This window comes from Salvelinus alpinus, chromosome 29 (genome assembly GCF_045679555.1).
Source record: "Salvelinus alpinus chromosome 29, SLU_Salpinus.1, whole genome shotgun sequence".
Taxonomy (NCBI): domain Eukaryota; kingdom Metazoa; phylum Chordata; class Actinopteri; order Salmoniformes; family Salmonidae; genus Salvelinus; species Salvelinus alpinus.
The window spans coordinates 33,402,952-33,422,585 of record NC_092114.1 but is presented as its reverse complement, the minus strand read 5'-3'; the positions used below and the strand labels follow the sequence as shown (position 1 = coordinate 33,422,585).

The 19,634-nt window shown below is 42.2% G+C and overlaps 2 protein-coding genes across 3 annotated transcripts; both read left to right on the top strand.

The window, feature by feature from the left end:
* Nucleotides 1-191: 191 nt before the first annotated feature.
* On the top strand, nt 192-14,549 carry LOC139558529 (activity-dependent neuroprotective protein 2a-like). 2 transcript variants are annotated; one of them, XM_071373695.1, is made up of 4 exons: nt 192-504; nt 9,913-10,034; nt 10,356-10,469; nt 10,767-14,549. In XM_071373695.1, the coding sequence occupies exons 2-4, from the start codon at nt 9,927-9,929 to the stop codon at nt 13,434-13,436; spliced, it is 2,892 nt and encodes a 963-aa protein (XP_071229796.1). In that variant the 5' UTR covers nt 192-504; nt 9,913-9,926; the 3' UTR covers nt 13,437-14,549. The 2 variants fall into 2 exon arrangements, with proteins under 2 accessions (XP_071229796.1, XP_071229797.1); XM_071373696.1 differs by having other exon boundaries at nt 224-448.
* A 114-nt stretch (nt 14,550-14,663) lies between these two features.
* LOC139558532 (thioredoxin-like protein 4A) lies at nt 14,664-19,509 on the top strand. The gene is made up of 4 exons (XM_071373705.1): nt 14,664-14,836; nt 15,110-15,288; nt 17,522-17,625; nt 19,053-19,509. The coding sequence occupies exons 2-4, from the start codon at nt 15,136-15,138 to the stop codon at nt 19,222-19,224; spliced, it is 429 nt and encodes a 142-aa protein (XP_071229806.1). The 5' UTR covers nt 14,664-14,836; nt 15,110-15,135; the 3' UTR covers nt 19,225-19,509.
* The last annotated feature ends 125 nt before the right edge of the window (nt 19,510-19,634 follow it).

Below are 19,634 nucleotides of genomic sequence, written 5' to 3'. Positions count from 1 at the left end.
AGCTAGCTTTTTCCAGAGCCTTTATTCTGCCTGTAGCCACACCCACACTTCTTTTGTGCTCTTATATAATGTTTATTAGCCCAATTAACTCATCAATTAAGAGTGAAATGGAAGGAAATCACTACGAAACTTCAATTATGTTTGGAAAGTTCCCCAATTTAGTCCACAGCTAACTTCAATCTCATTGGTCATCCTCCATATATGCTAATTAGGACCCAAACGTCATGTCCTGAACACAAGCGCCATTTTTTACTTCAGGAGGAGGGTGAAACAGCACAATACATCAATTATTTCACTTTAATGTGAATCATTATTTCCTGAATTAACTTTGGCGGCTGCATCTTGTCCGGGGAGGTGAGTGGCAGAGTATCGTCCAGGTGGATTGATTGCACACTTCCGTGACACCGAGACTGAAGCGCTGGCGGATTGGTGAAACTATCCATACACGGTAAAAAAAAAAAAAAAAAGACGCGACAGCCATCCTTTTATAACCGGAGAAGCAAGGTAATTGTATGTAGCCCGGTCAGTCCACATCTTCAATAGTTCATCACAAATTTACACCTATTGTAGCCATTGTCGATATTTGCGCAGATCCACTTTCATAAATCAGCCAACCAGGCATGTTTGTATGCAGTTCAACCAATGATTGATCATTGAGTTCAACACAGCTAGCTAGCTAGCATTTTAGCTTATATTATTATTCCCGCCAATGCTTACAATTAGATGGTTTTAGCTATATTTTTGCTGTCGGGTCCACCGGCCGCTTTTGGTGACCCTTCGTGGCATAGGCGTCCCATTCGAATGACTGCCCTTTCAACTTCGATGGTAATTTCTGTGCCTACCATGGGGCATTGTGACCACCATGGGGCATTGTGACCACGGGTGAGGGGGGATTCAGGATTTGTTTCCGGAGAGGGAGTCTGAAACGGCTGCCACATCCAAGGAAGGCACGCAAATGTTCAACTCCTGTGTCGGGGATCTACTTAGCTAGCCAGCTAACGTTAGCTAGCTAGTGACGAAAAAGAACAATACAGGACTCTTTCGAGTGCCTGTAATTTGAACGAGTACACTCAGGACTGCCAACTTTTTAAGAAAGTTTAGAGTGAGATTTGCTATGTGAATTTCCTTTTTCCCTGGCACAACCCCTAGACATTAGGGACATTTTACTGTTTTAAAGTTAATTTCCTGCAATTCTACGTATTTTGACATGGCTTGGGCCTATGACCAGGGTGGAAAATAAAACATAATAAAACCACAGGTCCGGTGTATTAAGGATACTTTGAACATGAAATTAACTCAATTTGTCGACTTTAAAATTTCACCCCTCCAAATCTCAAAGTATGCATATTTTTGTGTAACCGTATTTAGGTGGATTGACACTATTCAGACAGTAAATAAATAAGTTGGGGGGGAAAACACTATAAAGGTTGGAAACGGGGATTGATCCCTATTCTCAGATGGAAAATATGTGACACCTGCAGGGTAGTGTTACCACTACACCAAGGCTCTGCACAGAAAATACTAACACTTTAATGGTTGATAGCAGTGGGTAACCAAATCATAGATTGCAGTCTCCTTGTCCATAGACTGCTTTCATGGTAAATACAAACATTTTGTAATTTGGGTGAACTCTTTAAAATATGTCTTGAAAAAATCCTGCTTGCTCTCCAGGAGGGTTCACCACCTCTGATCTATGTTTCCCAAGTGCTGGGTGTTTGAGAAATGAATTATAACAAGAACATTTTCAATCACCCAACTCTCAATCACCCACAATTGACTAAATATCTATATTCAGGTGGTTTATGTCTACTAGTTGAAGATCCTTGCCATAATCTTACTCTACTGAGATGAAATATGATGCGTTTGCGTTGTGAGTCCCCCTACCATCTGCCTAGCATGTGCACAATACATTTTTTTTTTTTTTTTAGGCTTGGAGTTTTTAATATCCAATGCTTATTTGTATGGTTTATTCAAAACTGTCCATGAATTGCTGCAAAAATACATAGCCTCATAATTCATTTTCAAAGACACGTAGGCATATCTGATTTCAAATATGTGATTTTACTGGCAAAATTGGGAAGTGGAATAATAAAATACATTTGGGGAATAAGTGTTCTTGCTGACAAGCACACACATTACCCTATATTTTAGCTCATTGTTAAGAATGAGAATTGTTCCACTGATCAGGCTAAGTAAAGTCGATAAAATCTCCTGAATACAGGATGCCATAAATCTGCCCCTACACCCTATCCAAAAAATATCAATATTCATTGTCCCCACTCCAGAATCAAACTTAAACTTTTGGGGTCACAATCTTGACAAAATAATTTTCATAGTTTCAAATCATGTCACCCTACCAAACTTCCCTGCTAAAACATACTGTAGGTCTGTCTGCTGCCTTTTCGTTGTCACAGCCTAATGCCAATCGCCAAATGAGGAGATTTAATGCAAGTGTGGATTAAATCGATTTAAGTACATCATGTCAAAAGGCTGCATTCTGCAATGGGGATGGGCGTAACAGCAACCTAGTTTTGGCAAAATTGTACATCAAACAGCTACCGTGCTGCTCTTTTAACAGTTTTATAAATGCAGTGGAGTACATTCTCTCTTTCTCTATTCAGCTCCACTCTAATCTTGAGGGACGTTTATAAAAAATAAAATAAAAATGTAAAACCTGCATCCAATCCCGTTGATCCTTTACATTAGTGGTTCCCAAACTGTGTTGTGCCTCCTAGGGAGGGGGGCAGGTTTATAAAATAAAAAAATACACACTTAAGGAGCTCAGTCCGGCTTTAAACTTACTCTTGAAGGTTGGTATGGTAGAATGCACAAGGTGCATTTTCGAAAGTGGGTAGCGCATCATCAGTTCATCTTGTCATGTTAGTCATTGTATACCTTAGAACTATTTATAACTTGTCAGAAATGTCCAGATCAACTAGCCTATGTCAGATGTTTTTTTACTTAGTTTTTTTTGCCCATAGATGTTGTAATACAGTGGGGCAAAAAAGTATTTAGTCAGCCACCAATTGTGCAAGTTCTCCCACTTAAAAAATGAGAGGCCTGTAATTTTCATCATAGGTACACTTCAACTATGACAGACAAAATGAGGGGGAAAAATCCAGAAAATCACATTGTAGGATTTTTAATAAATTTATTTGCAAGTTATGGTGGAAAATAAGTATTTGGTCAATAACAAAAGTTTATCTCAATACTTTGTTATATACCCTTTGTTAGCAATGACAGAGGTCAAATGTTTTCTGTAAGTCTTCACAAGGTTTTCACACACTGTTGCTGGTATTTTGGCCCATTCCTCCATGCAGATCTCCTCTAGAGCAATGATGTTTTGGGGCTGTTGCTGGGCAACACGGACTTTCAACTCCCTCCAAAGATTTTCTATGGGGTTGAGATCTGGAGACTGGCTAGGCCACTCCAGGACCTTGAAATGCTTCTTACGAAGCCACTCCTTCGTTGCCCGGGCGGTGTGTTTGGGATCATTGTCATGCTGAAAGACCCAGCCACGTTTCATCTTCAATGCCCTTGCTGATGGAAGGAGGTTTTCACTCAAAATCTCACGATACATGGCCCCATTCATTCTTTCCTTTACACGGATCAGTCGTCCTGGTCCCTTTGCAGAAAAAACAGCCCCAAAGCATGATGTTTCCACCCCCATGCTTCACAGTAGGTATGGTGTTCTTTGGATGCAACTCAGCATTCTTTGTCCTCCAAACACGACGAGTTGAGTTTTTACCAAAAGTTCTATTTTGGTTTCATCTGACCATATGACATTCTCCCAATCTTCTTCTGGATCATCCAAATGTTCTAGCAAACTTCAGATGGGCCTGGACATGTACTGGCTTAAGCAGGGGGACACGTCTGGCACTGCAGGATTTGAGTCCCTGGCAGCGTAGTGTGTTACTGATGGTAGACTTTGTTACTTTGGTCCCAGCTCTCTGCAGGTCATTCACTAGGTCCCCCCGTGTGGTTCTGGGATTTTTGCTCACCATTCTTGTGATCATTTTGACCCCACGGGGTGAGATCTTGCGTGGAGCCCCAGATCGAGGGAGATTATCAGTGGTCTTGTATGTCTTCCATTTCCTAATAATTGCTCCTACAGTTAATTTCTTCTAACCAAGCTGCTTACCTATTGCAGATTCAGTCTTCCCAGCCTGGTGCAGGTCTACAATTTTGTTTCTGGTGTCCTTTGACAGCTCTTTGGTCTTGGCCATAGTGGAGTGTGACTGTTTGAGGTTGTGGACAGGTGTCTTTTATACTGATAACAAGTTCAAACAGGTGCCATTAATACAGGTAACGAGTGGAGGACAGAGGAGCCTCTTAAAGAAGAAGTTCCAGTTCTGTGAGAGACAGAAATCTTGCTTGTTTGTAGGTGACCAAATACTTATTTTCCACCATAATTTGCAAATAAATTCATTAAAAATCCTACAATGTGATTTTCTGGATTTCTTTTCTCATTTTGTCTGTCATAGTTGAAGTGTACCTATGATTAAAATTACAGGCCTCTCTCATCTTTTTAAGTGGGAGAACTTGCACAATTGGTGGCTGACTAAATACTTTTTTGCCCCACTATGTCACTCAAATCACATGAATACACATTAGATGTGGCAAAATGTATAGAATTGCAAGAAAATTAGCTTTAAAACTGCAAAAGGTTCTTTGCACCACATGACAAAATGTGTAGAATTGCAGGTAATAAGCTTTAAACCTGCACCAAGAAGAGAGGTGTGAACAGTTTGTCATGAACAGTTCTTGTGCCCATAGAAATAGATGTGGCGTGCGCGCATAGGTGGCGTGGAATGTTCCAATGCTTGGAAGGGGGACCCAGAGTGAAAAAGATTGGGAACCCCTGCCTTACATAACTAAACCAATCATATGCTTCAATGTGCCGTGGTTCACAGTGCTGTTGCAAGACAGGCCAGTGATAGAGGTTCTGCTCGTGATAAGTTGCAGGTGCAGATGGTCTGATTTTCAAAAACAATTTGGAGCACAGTTTAAAAGTTAACGCACTTACTATACTATGGACTAATTCTATAAATAACAGCAGTACTTTTCAATGCGTGTGATAAAGATGTGGTGTGAGGAGGGTCAAATGCGTGAGTTGGCAGCTCCTGTACACGTCAAATACTTTAATGAGGATTCATTACTGATGTTTAGAAGCATTTTCAGTGGTCAGAAACTTGTGAAAGTGCTATTAATAATGTTTTAACGGTCACATTTGACTGCCAGTTGTATATTGTCCATCGGTGCGACGTAATGTCCCGCCTCATGCTTAACAAATAATTGTTAAGCATGAGGCAGTTAACATTCGATCAATACACAAGTAAGAATTGCTTTTTTAAATCGAGGTTTAGTGAAATCACTGAATCTTACCCAAAATGTAATAGCGAGACACTTGGTTATCATCGTTATACATGCAAATTGTTTTTTAATTGAAATGCCAGAATATGATTACTGATTTTAAAGACATAATTAATGAATTTGTCTATTTTATCATTCAACCTTTGTTAACATGTATTTGTAATGTCACACCAGAGGACACGTTCAAGGCATGAAATGGTTCCTTAAATTGAATAAACTTAAAAATACAAGGTAGCTGTATAACATTGAGTTGTTTAGACAGTTTATTACAGCAATATGTTTGGCTTTTAATCTTACATTTTTTTACTTTTGTTTTGGCCGTATGGCAACTACCCAAATGTTCATGTTATCTTGCCGTGTGGCGCATGGTGCTAGATTTGGCAAGAGAAGCAATATTAGGTATTGGGTAAGGGTAACATGAAAGGAATTTCCAATTCCTGTCACTAAATCACATTTTAGTGGTCGCACGGATATATTTAGCAGATGAATATTGCGGATGTAGAAAAATGCTTGTGTTCCTAGCTCCAAAAGTAATATCTAACTATACACACATGTAAAAGAATTAGGCCGTAAATGTAAACCAATAACCTATGAGCCATAAACACATTAATCCATAGGCTACATTCATGGATGTCAAAGCTTGATCTTTAACCAAAGATCACCATATATACTGTAAAACTATTTTGTGGAATGTGCTTTGTGGCTGTGAAATTGTGCTGTACATTTTTTTTTGAAGACCACATTCATTTGCTTTGACTCTAGTGCTCCATTTGTACATGTGCATTTGCAGGGCACAACAAAAAATAAACCAAACCAAGCATCGTACAGTTCTTCTCCTTAAATTCCCTTTTCCCTCTATCAGTCACTCAATTGCGTTCTGACTGCTCCCTCTACACATGCTAAGGGGGCACACAAACTCCCGTTAGACCTACAGAAATAAATGCCTATTAAAAACGTATCTAAGTGATGGTATACACACGCCACATCCTTTGCAAAATGACAGTTTTGTCACATTCAAAATGGACTGGTTGATTGATGTAGGAAATGTTTCCAACAGAGAGCTGCAGTTTTGGAATAATTGTGTCCCGTCTATTTTCCACTTAGCCCCCCCCCCCCCCTAAAACATAGACAGGTTCCACACAGAAAATACACAACATTAGTTTGATAAAGACAGAGTGTATTTTCATCAGAATCATAAAGCCTAGGCCTCACCTAACAGATGTCGTGGCCGTAATTATTTTGTAATCCTGAAAAATGGCCAAATTGAGCCACGTTTGAAACGATCACTCTGAATAACAGTTCCATATGCAAAATGCGCTTCACTTCGCAGTGACTCTTTTTTTTTTCATTTTGAAAAATATTCTGTTCTATTTTATTACATGACGTGTTTTGTTTTTTTACTAGGAAATGGGTGTCTTGAATGCCCTTGAAAGGTCTCGGGAAATAAGAGCGTTATGTCGGCTAAACAAAGCAAGGCTATACCATTGCACAGCCATAGGCTTCTACAAGCAAGTGCTGCTGGTGCAGTTACTGCCTCCTTTTTAGAGATTGTATTCCACCATATAATATAACCAGTTTATTACAGTTTCAATAAATGTATCTTAAATGGCAAAAAAGACTGAATATACACTACATGACCAAATGTATGTGGACACCTGCTCATCGAACATCTCATTCCAAAATCATGGGCATTAATATGGAATTGGTACCCCCACTTGCTGCTATAACAGCCTCCACTCTTCTGGGAAGGCTTTCCCGCTAGATGTTAGAACATTGCTGTGGGACTTGCTTCCATTCAGCTACGAGCATTACTGAGGTCAGGCACTGATGTTGGGAGATTCGGCCTGGCTCGCAGTCGGCGTTCTAATTAATCCCAAAGGTGTTCAATGGGGTTGAGGTCAGGGCTCTTGTGCAGGCCAGTCAAGTTCTTCCACACTGATCTCAACAAACCAGTTCTGTATGGGCCTTGCTTTGTGCATGGGGGCATTGTCATGCTGAAACAGGAAAGGGCCTTCCACAAAGTTGGAAGCACAGGATCGCCTAGAATGTCATTGTATGCTGTAGCGTTAAAATTCCCCTTCACTGGAACTAAGGGGCCTATCCCAAGCCATGAAAAACAGCCCCAGACCATTATTTCTCCTCCAAACTTTACAGTTGGCACTATGCATTGGGGCAGGTAGCAGTCTCCTGGCATCCACCAAACCCAGATTTGTCCGTCGGACTGCCAGATGGTGAAGCATGATTCATCACTCCAGAGTTCAATGGCGGTGAGCTTTACACCGCTCCAGGCGAAACTTGGCATTGCGCATGGGGATATTAGGCATCTGTGCAGCTGCTTGGCCATGGAAACCCATTTCATGAAGCTCCTGACAAACCGTTATTATGCTGACGTTGCTTCCGGAGGCAGTTTGGAACTCTGTAGTGAGGTGCCACGCATCCTATGACGGTGCCATGTTGAAAGTCACTGAGCGCTTCAGGAAAGCCATTCTACTGCCAATGTTTGTCTATGGAGATTGCATGGCTGCTTGATTTTTATACCCCTGTCAGCAACGGGTGTATAATTTGAAGGAGTATCCACATACACTTTATATACACAAGTATCTCGTGCAAACTCTTGTATATTTTAAGTTTACATTTCACTCCTTGACAAGAGTCACTACACACTTCAAACTTTGCTTGTTAGGGGTAGCTAGTTGCAGAAACAATGGAAGGGTTTAGTCGACAGTGCATTTGGAAAGTATTTAGACCCCTTCCCTTTATCCACATTTTGTTACATTACAGCCTTATTCTAAAAAAAAATACACACTACCCCATAATGACAAAGCGAAAACAGATTTGAATACATATGTATTCAGACCCTTTGCTATGAGACTTGAGCTCAGGTGCATCCTGTTTTCATTGATCATTCTTCAGATGTTTCTACAACTTGATTGGAGTGAATACTTCAATTGATTGGACATTATTTGGAAAAGCGCACCTGTTTATGTAAGGTCCCACAGTCGACAGTGCCGGCATACTTTTTATATTTTTTATTTTTTTTATTCTCAGTACTTTGTTGAATGTTTATCAAGGATCTCTCTGTACTTTGCTCCGTTCATATTTGCCTCGATCCTGACTAGTCTCCCAGTCCCTGCCGCTGAAGAACATCCCCACAGCATGATTCTTCCACCACCATGCTTCACCATAGGGATGGTGCCAGGTTTCCACCAGACGTGACGCTTGGCATTCAGGCCAAAGAGTTCATTCTTGGTTTCATCAGACCAGAGAATCTTGTTTTTCATGGTCAGAGTCCTTTAGGTGGCTTTTGGCAAACTCCAAGCGGGCTGTCATGTGCCGTTCACTGAGGAGTGGCTTCCGTCTGGCCACTCTACCATAAAGGCCTGATTCGTGGAGTGCTGCAGAGATAGTTGTCCTCCTGGGAGGTTCTCCCATCTCCACAGAGGAACTCTAGAGCTCTGCCAGAATGACTATCGGGTTCTTGGTCACCTCCCTGACCAAGGCCCATCTCATCCCAATTGCTCAGCTTGGCTGGGCAGCCAGCTCTAGGAAGAGTCTTGGTGGTTCCAAACTTCTTTCATTTAAGAATGATGGAGGCCAACTGTGTTCTTGGGAACCTTCATTGCTGCAGAATTTTTTTGGTACCCTTCCCGAGATCTGTGCCTCGACACAGACCTGTCTCAGAGCTCTACAGACAATTCCTTCGTCCTCATGGCTTGGTTTTTGCCTGACATGCACTGTCAACTGTGGGACCTTATATAGACAGGTGTGTGCCTTTCCAAATCATGTCCAGTGAATTTAATTTACCCCAGGTGGACTCCAATCAAGTTGTAGAAATATCTTAAGGATGATCAATGGAAACAGGATGTACCTGAGCTCAATTTCAAGTCTCGTAGCAAAGGGTATGAATACTTGTGTAAATTAGGAGTGGCAGGTAGCCTAGTGGTTACAGCGTTGGGCCAGTAACTGGAAGGATGCTGGATTGAATCACTGAGCTGACAAGGTAAAAACCTGTCGTTCTGCCCCCTGAGCTAGTTATAACCCACTGTTCCCTGGGCGCCAAAGACATGGATGTCGATTATGGCAGCCCCCCACACCTCTGATTCAGAGGGGTTGGGTTAAATGCGGAAGACTCATTCAGTTGTACAACTGACAGTTGTATACCCCCCAAAAAAACAAAATCCAAAATGTACGACCTGTTTTCGCTTTGTCATTATAGGGTCAAGTGTGTAGATTGCTTAGGAATTGTTTTTATTTAGTCCATTTTAGAATAACGTAACAAAATGTGGAAAAGGTCAAGGGGTCTCGATACTTTCTGAACGCACAATATTTATTAGGGCAATTAGGATTTGTTATATGTAATGGATATGATAAATTAGTCATTGTCACTCTTGGCGTAGACATATGTGCACATAGGCCTATTTCTTAATTTTACATTTTTTTGAGTACTAGGAAAAAGAATCATGCAAGTACTCAGTCAAATCCCATCCCTAGTTTGGATGTGTATAATATTACCTGGCCTAACATGCCTCTCTCTTTCAGGAAGCTGAGGAACAATGTATCAGGTCCCGGTTGGAAACTTGGAGAACATCCGAAAAACAAGGAGAAGAGTGAAACATATTTTGAGTGATTTTGGACTGGAGGATTGCAAAAACCTTCTGGAAGTATGTTTTTGTTGTGCAATTTTTATGTTTAAAACTCTGTTTTATCGGTATCAGAGCATTGTAGGAACTTTTGTTTGGGGGCTAGATGAGGCCTAATTATTACCCATTGTTTATAGGCATGGATTGTACTTTTCCCATAACTCTGTACCAAATGGCACCCTATTCCCTATGGTCAATGGTAGTGCACTGTAAAGGGAATAAGGTGCCATTTGGTACACATGATAGTGAATGTTCAGAGATCATTGATCAGTGTTTTCTTCCCATGATACTTAGCTGTTTGTTGTCCTTAACTGTATGGTGTTGTCTGTCACCAACTTCCAGGAGCTGCAGAAGAAGGAGAAGAACTCTGATGAAGATTCTGATTCTGATGAGGCATTCCAGGAGACTGAGTGGGTGGACCTCAGTGAGCCCTTCACAGGCAAGAGGAAGAAAAAGGTAAAATGGCACCTGGAAAGATGAGCTAGTCTGAAAGGGATGTCAACAAACCAACAGTGTTTGAAATCAAGTGATTGCTTAAATGTGCCAATATTTCTGGTCTCTGGAAATGCATAGCCACTTATGAATATGCATCAGTTAATTCAGTTCACACTTAATCAGCATCTGAAATGGCTATGTAGGGACACACTCCGTACAAAAAAATATAACATGCATTCCTTAGTGAAGTGACGGATCAATTTAAAATGGTTTTATTTTGCTAATCACGCTTGTTATCTGTGCGTCTCCTTCCCCCAGTGGCCGTACCGCACGCGGCTGTTGTGCTGCTCCCTCTGTAAGTACTCCACCCGGAACTGGTACTCCTACAAGAGTCATCTACAGCGGAGCCATGAGTATGAGAGGAAACTGTGTGTCCTGGCTCCCTGCCAGATCTGCTCCTTCGTCGCCCACCCCCGACTCCTCAAGAAGCACCTTCTCCTCTTCCATGGCTCTCCAAATGTAGACCAAGATGCAGCATCTCTGCATTCAACTACCAAGAAAGGAGACCGGTTTAAGTGTCGTAAGTGCCGATATGTGGACTCAAACCTGTTCTCAATGAAGAAGCACGTCCTGCTGAACCACCTGGAGAAACTGTGGCACCACTTTTCAGGACGGATACCAGACACTAAGTTCCCCCATACAGCCTCCAGGCAGTTCTGCAAGGTGTGTAAGATGGCTATTGAAAGCACGGAGCACATGCTGCACCACATCCTGGCCTCTCCCACTCACCAGTGGGCCTGCGCTCAGATAAGGACCTGGATCTTGGAGAACACTCAGTACGTCAAGCCCACAAATTACCAAACACTGGCCCCTAAAAAACAGCTGCCACAGGTATCCAGTCCTGAGCAGCTGGCAGGGCCCAACCAGAGCTTCCTCCCCCCCCAAGCCCTGGTTCAGCTGGCCGTTGCTGAGGCAAAGGGCCTCGTCCAGCCTGGTGCTACTGTCAAGATGCAGAGTGCTCTGCCACAGGGGGCCATCTCAGCCACCATGCCCATCGGCCAGACCATGGTCAGGCTGCCCTCTGGCGCCTCACTACCTGGTACTCCTCACAACCAGGTGCCTTTCACCATAGGGGTCCAAGGTCAGCAGCAGCAGCCCCAGCAGGTCTTCCTGCCCCCGAGGGTGCAAATCAGCATTCCAGGGATGTCCCAGGCCCTCATGGTGACTCAGCGCCTCCCCTTGAACCAGGGGACGCCCCAGGGTACAATGCTCCAGAGCAACCCTCAGGGCACCATGCTGACCTCCCAGTCCCTCCTCAGCCACCTCTTCCCCACGGGCAACAAGGTCAACGGCATGCCCACCTACACCTTCGCCACGCCGGTAGGCATGCCCAGCCAAACGAGTAACATTCAGCTGATCAGCAAGGCTCCTCAACCAATCAAACCGGCAGGTAATCCTGCTCTCAACTCCAAAGCCAAGAAGTGGATCACATGTCCCATCTGTAATGAACTGCTCCCTTCCAATGTCTATGAGGCTCACCAACAGGCTGCCCACAAGGCCCAGCCCAGAACAGCTAAGCAGCAGGGCCTGGCTGCCCGCGCTCCCTTCCTCAGGAAGATGCCTGATAAGACAGTCAAGTGTTTGAAGTGTAAGATCCTGCTGTCTGAGAAGGGCCTCTTTGAACACCTACTGCACGGGCTCAACTGCCTCTACTGTCCTGGGATGTTCTACTCCATCCAACAACTGGTTGAACACACAAACACACAACACAACCCCACACAGAAGGCCAACTGTGACTTCATGAGGCGGGAGTACAGACTGTACACAGACGACAGCGGTAACCTTCTGTTCCCCTACTTTGACATCAACACCATGGCCCCAAAAGAGATCCTGGGAGACGCAGAGCTGAAACTGGCTCTGGTCACCAACTCCCTAGACCTGATCTTCCTCAAGATGCAGCCTGGTGGTAAACAGGAAGTGTGTCGGAACCCCAGTAAAACGACTCGGACCGACTGCCCCTTCTGTGAAGAGAAGTGTGTCACAGTGGAGAACTACCAGGCCCATCTGAGTGGGAAGCACTGCATCGCACCCACCGTCCACGCCATCCTCAAGACCGCAGCATTCAAATGCATCTACTGCAACGGCGTCTACACGGGCAAGACCACGCAGAGAGCTATAGTAATCCATCTACAGCGCTGCCGCCGTGCCCCCAAGACCCCTAAAGACGCAGACAGACTCCAGCCTGCCCCCACCAACGGACGCCAACAGCAGGTCATGGCCTTTAAGCAGATGGTCCAGGTGCCAGGTCTGTACTCTGCCCAGCTCCCTCCAGTCCCCATGGCAGCGCAGGCCTCCGTCCCTGTCCCCCAGCCCTCTGAGTCCCCAGCTGAGCTACAGAGCAAGCTGAGGCTGGAGGCGGCCTTCAGGGAGGCCATGGAGGCCAACAAGAAAGAGAGGGATGCGCGGGCAGCTTTCCGTAAGCAACGAGAGAAGGAAAAACGAGAGCAGGCACCCAAGATGGATCCCTATATTCAGCTGGCACTGGACCCCAGTGGGATGGAGAAACGCCCCTCTGAGGAGCGGAAAGACTTCCTCACCAGATACTTCCACACCAAGCCGTACCCCACCAAGAAGGAGTCTGAGGAGCTCTCCAAGAGACTGTGGCTGACCCGGACTGAGGTGTCCACCCTGTTTGGGATGAAGCGCACCAAGTGCATGAAGGCCATTCAGAAGAACAGCCCTACCATCTTCATGGGCTTCAACATGACAGAGCTGAAGAAACTTAAGCACGACCTCCTCATCCCAGAGGTGGAACCTGCAGAACCAGAAAAGATGGCTGACCAGGAAGTGGAACCCGACGAAGCAGAACAGACGGATTCGCCAGAAGGAGAGAAACCAGAAATTTCTGTTCCAAAAGAGGATCCTTTAGAACCACAGATGGATGTTCCAGAGATGGATCCTTTAGAACCACAGGCAATGGCTGTCTAAGTTGTCACTTCAGAGTGCATGTACAGTCTGTATAGATACTTTTACCTGGATGACTGCAACAGACTGCAGTGCCCTGAAATGTATACTTTTATATTGATGTTAGTCTCCCTGCTAGTAATTGTCAACTCAATTTTAGATGTTGACTTATTATTCTCCTTTTCATAGAACTGTAAATCAAATGTTGGCATTCTCACAGGCTACATGTTAAAACAAACTTCTGTATACAAGTGTAAAAAAAAATGTAAAGCCAAGTGAGGACTGTATTAGTATTAGACACTGTTTTCAGGGGTTTGTTTCATACAACCACAGCACGGTTAAATCCACCATTTCCACCTAGGCGGCATCTTTAAGATGTGTTTTCAGCCTAACGACCATGATTCAGTTTGAATAATATTTTGAAATGCTGTCAAATGTTAAAGCTATATAAAGACACCTGTATTGTGTAAGTATTCAAACTGGGATCATTGACTGACTTTCAAACAACTACACCATTAACTCTCATTCAGAATGTTAATGAACAGTATTTGTCAATTTTGTGTTTCTGTGTCATAAGACTTAATTTCTGTATAATAGTTATTGTTCTCAATAGTAACTCAAATCTATTATGTGATTATATGAATCCATTGACCAGATGAGACTGAGTATATTCATAACTGTAAGACATTGTCCATCTTTTTTCTTTTCAGAATGTGTATTGAGTGCTATTCTTCCCTTATTGGAACTATGTAGTGGATTGTTCAGAGTTCGCTAAAACATACTGATTTTTGCTGTAGCCTCCATCACTTTCACCCTTGTTGCTTTTTATGTGTGTTTGTCCACTCATTTTGTTGTAAGTTATTTGTTGAAAACGGACAACCTCTCCTGGTGGTTTTACCATTATTTTCATATGCTAATTCCCCTGTGGGTTTTTCTTCCTTGTTTCTACTTCTTCCTGTGTCACTTGCAATTGATTGTCAGGTTTTTATGTACTATATACCTGTTGGGTTTTAGATGGGTTCAGTCCTTCAGAAGCTAAAATGTCTATAGACTTGGAAGGTTTGAGCCTTCTGATGCATTGTGGCAGAACTGTGCAGAATAAACTTTTTCCAATAAATATTTCACTGCTGCAACTTGCTCACTAATGGGTGTCTGTCTGAGAAAGCTTGTCTAACCAAAGTGGGCTATTGTAAAAGAAAGTTAGTCCCTGTATTTCTATTTATAAAGATCATAATTATGTTTCTGTGTAGCCAGTGGCAGACATTGACGCGATTGGTATGCGCCGTCCGTTTTTATTGTCGCTTTATTAGTGACAGTGCGCGACCGTAAACAGACGACGTTTTCCTGGTCTTCGTCTTTTCACCACAGACCCAGGCTACCCGTTTGCTTCAGTTTAAGGCTTTGGAGTTTGAGAATTTCTTACGGTAAGTGTGTTTTGAAACCTAAGCACATATATTTTCTATTCTTTAATATTAGTTGAGGTCTTTCAATTTTGACTTTCTGTAAATGTCCAAACCAGCCATGCTATCTAGCTAACTTAGCTATCTAGTTAACTTAGCTAGTTAGTAGCTGGGCTTCTGAAAGAAACGGTGTTTCTGCTGTTCGAGATAGTAACAACATTTAGCTCAGAAAAACAGTTGTAACAAGTTGCAAACAAATGTGACTTCCAACATTTAATCTTATTATACTTTCCCAAGATACGTGTTGACACTGCAGCATCAAGATGTCGTACATGCTACCCCATCTCCACAACGGCTGGCAGGTCGACCAAGCCATTCTATCCGAGGAGGACAGAGCCCTGGTCATTAGGTTTGGACACGATTGGGACCCAACATGTATGAAAATGGACGAAGTATTGTACAGTATAGCTGAAAAGGTAAGATGTATGTTATTGTACCATTGTTGCTGTTTGTATTAAAGATTTGTGAATAGGGCTGTTGCGTGACTGTATTATCGCGACACCGGCAATCAAATTTCACGTGACCATTTAGTCACGGTAATTAGGCTTCTCCAAGATCTGATGCTGCTGATGGTCATTAGTAGCCTTCCAAACTTGCTAACTGCTTGGTATTCAAGTACTATTGTTCCTCTAATCACTCTGACAATGTAATTGTAATTGAAAATCTATTCAAACAAGTAATGAGAGCACTTGATGCACAACATTTCTATAGGCTATGCAATTGCACGAGAAAACGGCTGATGGCCTCTTAAAAAGAGGCGCACATCAGCTTTCTATAGGCTTACTATATTTATTGCTCAACTTTCCAAATATTAAGCACATTGCTTGTATTTACAACAGGAGTATAGCCTACCTGGCTGGCATGAAAATGAACCACGGGAAAAGCGTCCTCCATTTGCTATTTAAGTGCATAGATGTTTTGAGACGGGTGCATGATAATGGTCATTTCTAAATCAAAACAAATTTCACCCATTATTTAGTATATGTAAAGACAAGATTAAATCAAGAATAGTCTGACAATATTAGCTTATCACTTGTGAATTATATATTTTCACTTGTGAATGATGCCCAGTGTAAGGCAACAAACAATGCTTTTTTTGGGGGCGACTTTCTCGAATCGGTCGCACACCTCATGTAGCCTAGCCCATAGGGCTATATGTTTTGATAAGGTTTGTATCACAACTAAAGTGGCCAAATAACTTCTTAAAATGAAGCACATGAACCCGCTTTACAAGGGGTGTAGAGCCTAACTGGCATAAATAAGCGCCGCGTGAGTTTCAAGTTTGGGGAAGATCATTTTCACCGTAGAAAGGCACCTTTTATAATAAAAGCATTACATGCATAATCAGTTTTGCGGTCACTTTTAATGTTTTCCCGCTAATGGAATATTTGTGCTTATAGCCTACTGTCGTGAGCATTGCTGAGCTTATAATGTGAAGAAATAGCCTTGTAGTTTATGAACATTTTAAGCTAAACGTTCTGATCTGTTGCATCAGCCACATTTGCATAAAAAATATTTTTTGTATTAAAAGTATTAATTTGGGATCTATTGCATCCCACAACTGTCCCAGACCTATGTTTGGAATATTTATTTTTAGCATAGAATAGGTCTACTTATGTACTCTTGGGGATAGTAGATTGACATAGGCTAGTGCTTTTGCTGTTAGGCCTACTCATCTTGTTGGCTGACAAACTAAATGTGGACAGTTCTTCCAATATTTTCAATATGCACTTCAGAACTGGATAAGGACACGCACAGTTGCATTACTGACGTGTTACTGTCATCACTTATAGCCTGTGAGAAATACCCAATCATGTGATGGAGAGTCATGAGTGAGGGGTGCATTTGAAATTTGAGGCATTATCAAGTGCTTGTCAAATTGTGAATGAGACTGATGAAGTGTGTACAGCCTACGCAAAAAAAAAACAAAGCAGAGCTCATGCCTTTTCAAGTGACTTTTTTTCAAATCATCATTAGTCACATCATGCAGCCTTACAATGTATTAAAAATCAAAACATATAGCCCAACATTTGTAGAACAACTAAAGTTACATTAATAACTAAATTAAGCATATAGGAGTACCTATTTTGTTAACCGCTCAACACAGAATAGCTGCTTGTGGCACTCCCTCAAATCATTTGGAGAAAATAGCCTTTCTATTTTATTCAGCTTTGTTCAATTGTATTCTTCATACTATAAAATAATGGTACGGTATTATAAGCAAATCTTGTCTGTTAAATTAACTAGTGTAGCCCACAGCCATTTGGCATAGCCAGATCAGGACCTAACATAAAGACAAGTCTGAGTATGCTATTCTGTTCTTCTGAAATAGACTACATTTTCTTCATATCATGCTTCTTTAGATCTGTCTAAAATAAATTATGGATTTATTGTGAAGGTGTAGGCTATATTACACAGATGTATTAGACGTTTTATATTGTAGATGTTCCAAAGGTCTGCATCAGTTGCTTGTGGAAATCAGGAGATGCTAAATGTTTGTTAATTAATGGTCAATTACCGTGAGACTGACAGGTAGTTGCTTGACAATCTCCAGCTGACAATTTCGTGACCGCCACAGTTCTATTTGTGGAGACATTTCATTGAACGTTGTGATTTTTACAGTACAAACATCACTATCCCATCCTACAGGTGAAGAACTTTGCAGTCATCTATTTGGTGGACATCACAGAGGTGCCGGACTTCAACAAGATGTACGAGTTGTATGATCCTTGCACCGTCATGTTCTTCTTCAGGTGAGTTTCAAGTTGTCATCATGTCTGACCTAGCCCTGCAAACCAATCTATTTTTTACTTACTAAATTGTTGCAAATGTTCAACAAAAATGGGTGTAGCAAATACAGGTTCTCATGCCATATAGGCTAGCTGTGAAAACAGGGATGCTTAGCCCTACGAAGTTTGGCGTCATGTATACAGGAAGTACAGTTACGTGTTCCACCTTATGGCGTACCATAGGAGAAACGTGAGATTAGTATTCGGCCAATGACTACTTGTTTTAGCAGCATGTGTCCTGTGTTGGATGGTATTTTTAATCAGTAGACATTTCTGATGGAAAGCTCATTGTTTGCATCGCCAAGCAGTGCCCAAGAAAGTATTAAATCCAATCTATTTTCAGAAGCATTCCACAACTGTGCCAAAGATTATTTTTATTTTTTTACTAACCCAAGATAGAGCACAGCCTGTCATTTCCAATGGGAACAAATGAGTCATAGTGGGCAGAAGAGGGGGGAGGGGCAGAGCCAAGCACCAGCTAGCGAGATCCTATTGGCACGTTCTAGCATGTATTTGCATGTTTCCGGTAGGGAACGCCTACCCTGAAGTGCGCGTGTGCAATAACTCAATTTGCCCTTGCACTCCTAAACAACACAATTTTTTTAAACTTTGGCAATTGGTAAAGTCTACAAAATGTAGTCCACTCTGTTTCTAACATTCTAGTTTTGGGAACCAAATACTGTTTGAGCTCAAATGTTTCATCAATTAAAGAATTTGCAGAATGTCTGCCAAAATCCATCTCATTCCATCTTCTCCTATTGCCAGTCACAGTGCTTCCTCTCATTACCGTATTTGGTAGTGAATGGAAATGGCAACCAGATGCTTCATATTTATACATCTGGTGAAATATCTGGCTCATTGTTCCATCTGTGACTGCACACGGATGGCATGCTTTCACCTTTAGACAAGTAAACAGACTGTTTGCAGTCATGCCACTTCCTGTCTGTGGTTCACATGTAGTAGCCACACAAAATGGGCACAGTGCTGCCACGTACTGGTCAACAAAATAACATCAATGTATATTGCAGCTAGATTTGAGTGGGTGGTGGTAGCATCAAAGAATTTGATTTAATACTTTCTTGGGCACTGCTTGGCAATACAAACAATGATGTTTCCATCAAAACCATCTACCAATTATGAATACCATCCAACACGGGACACATGCTGCTAAACAGGTACAGCAAAGGGTCGGGCGAAATTTCGCAAGCTGTTGCTATGGATTGCACTTAGACCCGGCTTATTAATACATTAAATTATTAATAAAGTTGTCTAAATCAGGGCTAAAGGATGCTCAACAACTGCCCCATGCTACTTCAGTTGACTGAGCACTCCCCTCTTTTAGTCCTGCATGACTCTGTGAAACATATTCCTTTTCCTCTGCACTGTTCAAGGAACAAGCACATCATGATAGATCTGGGGACAGGTAACAACAACAAGATCAACTGGACCATGGAGGACAAGCAGGAGATGATTGACATTGTGGAGACCGTTTACCGAGGGGCGAGAAAAGGACGAGGTCTGGTCGTATCTCCTAAGGACTACTCCACAAAATACAGATACTGATTGGTTTTTCCCTTTCCATTGCTTTGTGTGAAGCCCAATGGGAGCAAATCTGTCCTTTCATTATGAGACTTTCTAGACAGCTGGACTACAAAACGGCTCAGATCGAAGTGTCCTTTTTTTTTTTCATGTTACAGCCATGTCATATTTTTTCAACAGCAGTTATGAATACCACCATTGAGTTCTTTGATTTAATAAATGTCATGTTCATATTTTATGTTATCACTTCATAGGCCAGTTTCCTATAAAAAGGCTAGTCCTTTATTAAAAATAATTATCAATGAAAAATCTCCATTGAAAGTATATATTTTTTCTTCAAGACAGGGCATCACCCACCACCCCTCTGAGCTGCAGGCAGTTTGCATGTTTAAAACATACACTTAATTTTTGGAAAACTGGATGTTTTACCTGAT

What these genes read in the sequence shown, in the direction of transcription:
- LOC139558529 (XM_071373695.1), top strand. Translation starts at nt 9,927, where the DNA reads ATGTATCAGGTCCCGGTTGGAAACTTGGAGAACATCCGAAAAACAAGG. An exon ending in ATTGCAAAAACCTTCTGGAA is followed by an intron (nt 10,035 to 10,355) that starts GTATGTTTTTGT and finishes ACCAACTTCCAG; the next exon opens with GAGCTGCAGAAGAAGGAGAA. An exon ending in CAGGCAAGAGGAAGAAAAAG is followed by an intron (nt 10,470 to 10,766) that starts GTAAAATGGCAC and finishes TCCTTCCCCCAG; the next exon opens with TGGCCGTACCGCACGCGGCT.
- LOC139558532 (XM_071373705.1), top strand. Translation starts at nt 15,136, where the DNA reads ATGTCGTACATGCTACCCCATCTCCACAACGGCTGGCAGGTCGACCAA. An exon ending in TGTACAGTATAGCTGAAAAG is followed by an intron (nt 15,289 to 17,521) that starts GTAAGATGTATG and finishes CCCATCCTACAG; the next exon opens with GTGAAGAACTTTGCAGTCAT. An exon ending in ACCGTCATGTTCTTCTTCAG is followed by an intron (nt 17,626 to 19,052) that starts GTGAGTTTCAAG and finishes GCACTGTTCAAG; the next exon opens with GAACAAGCACATCATGATAG.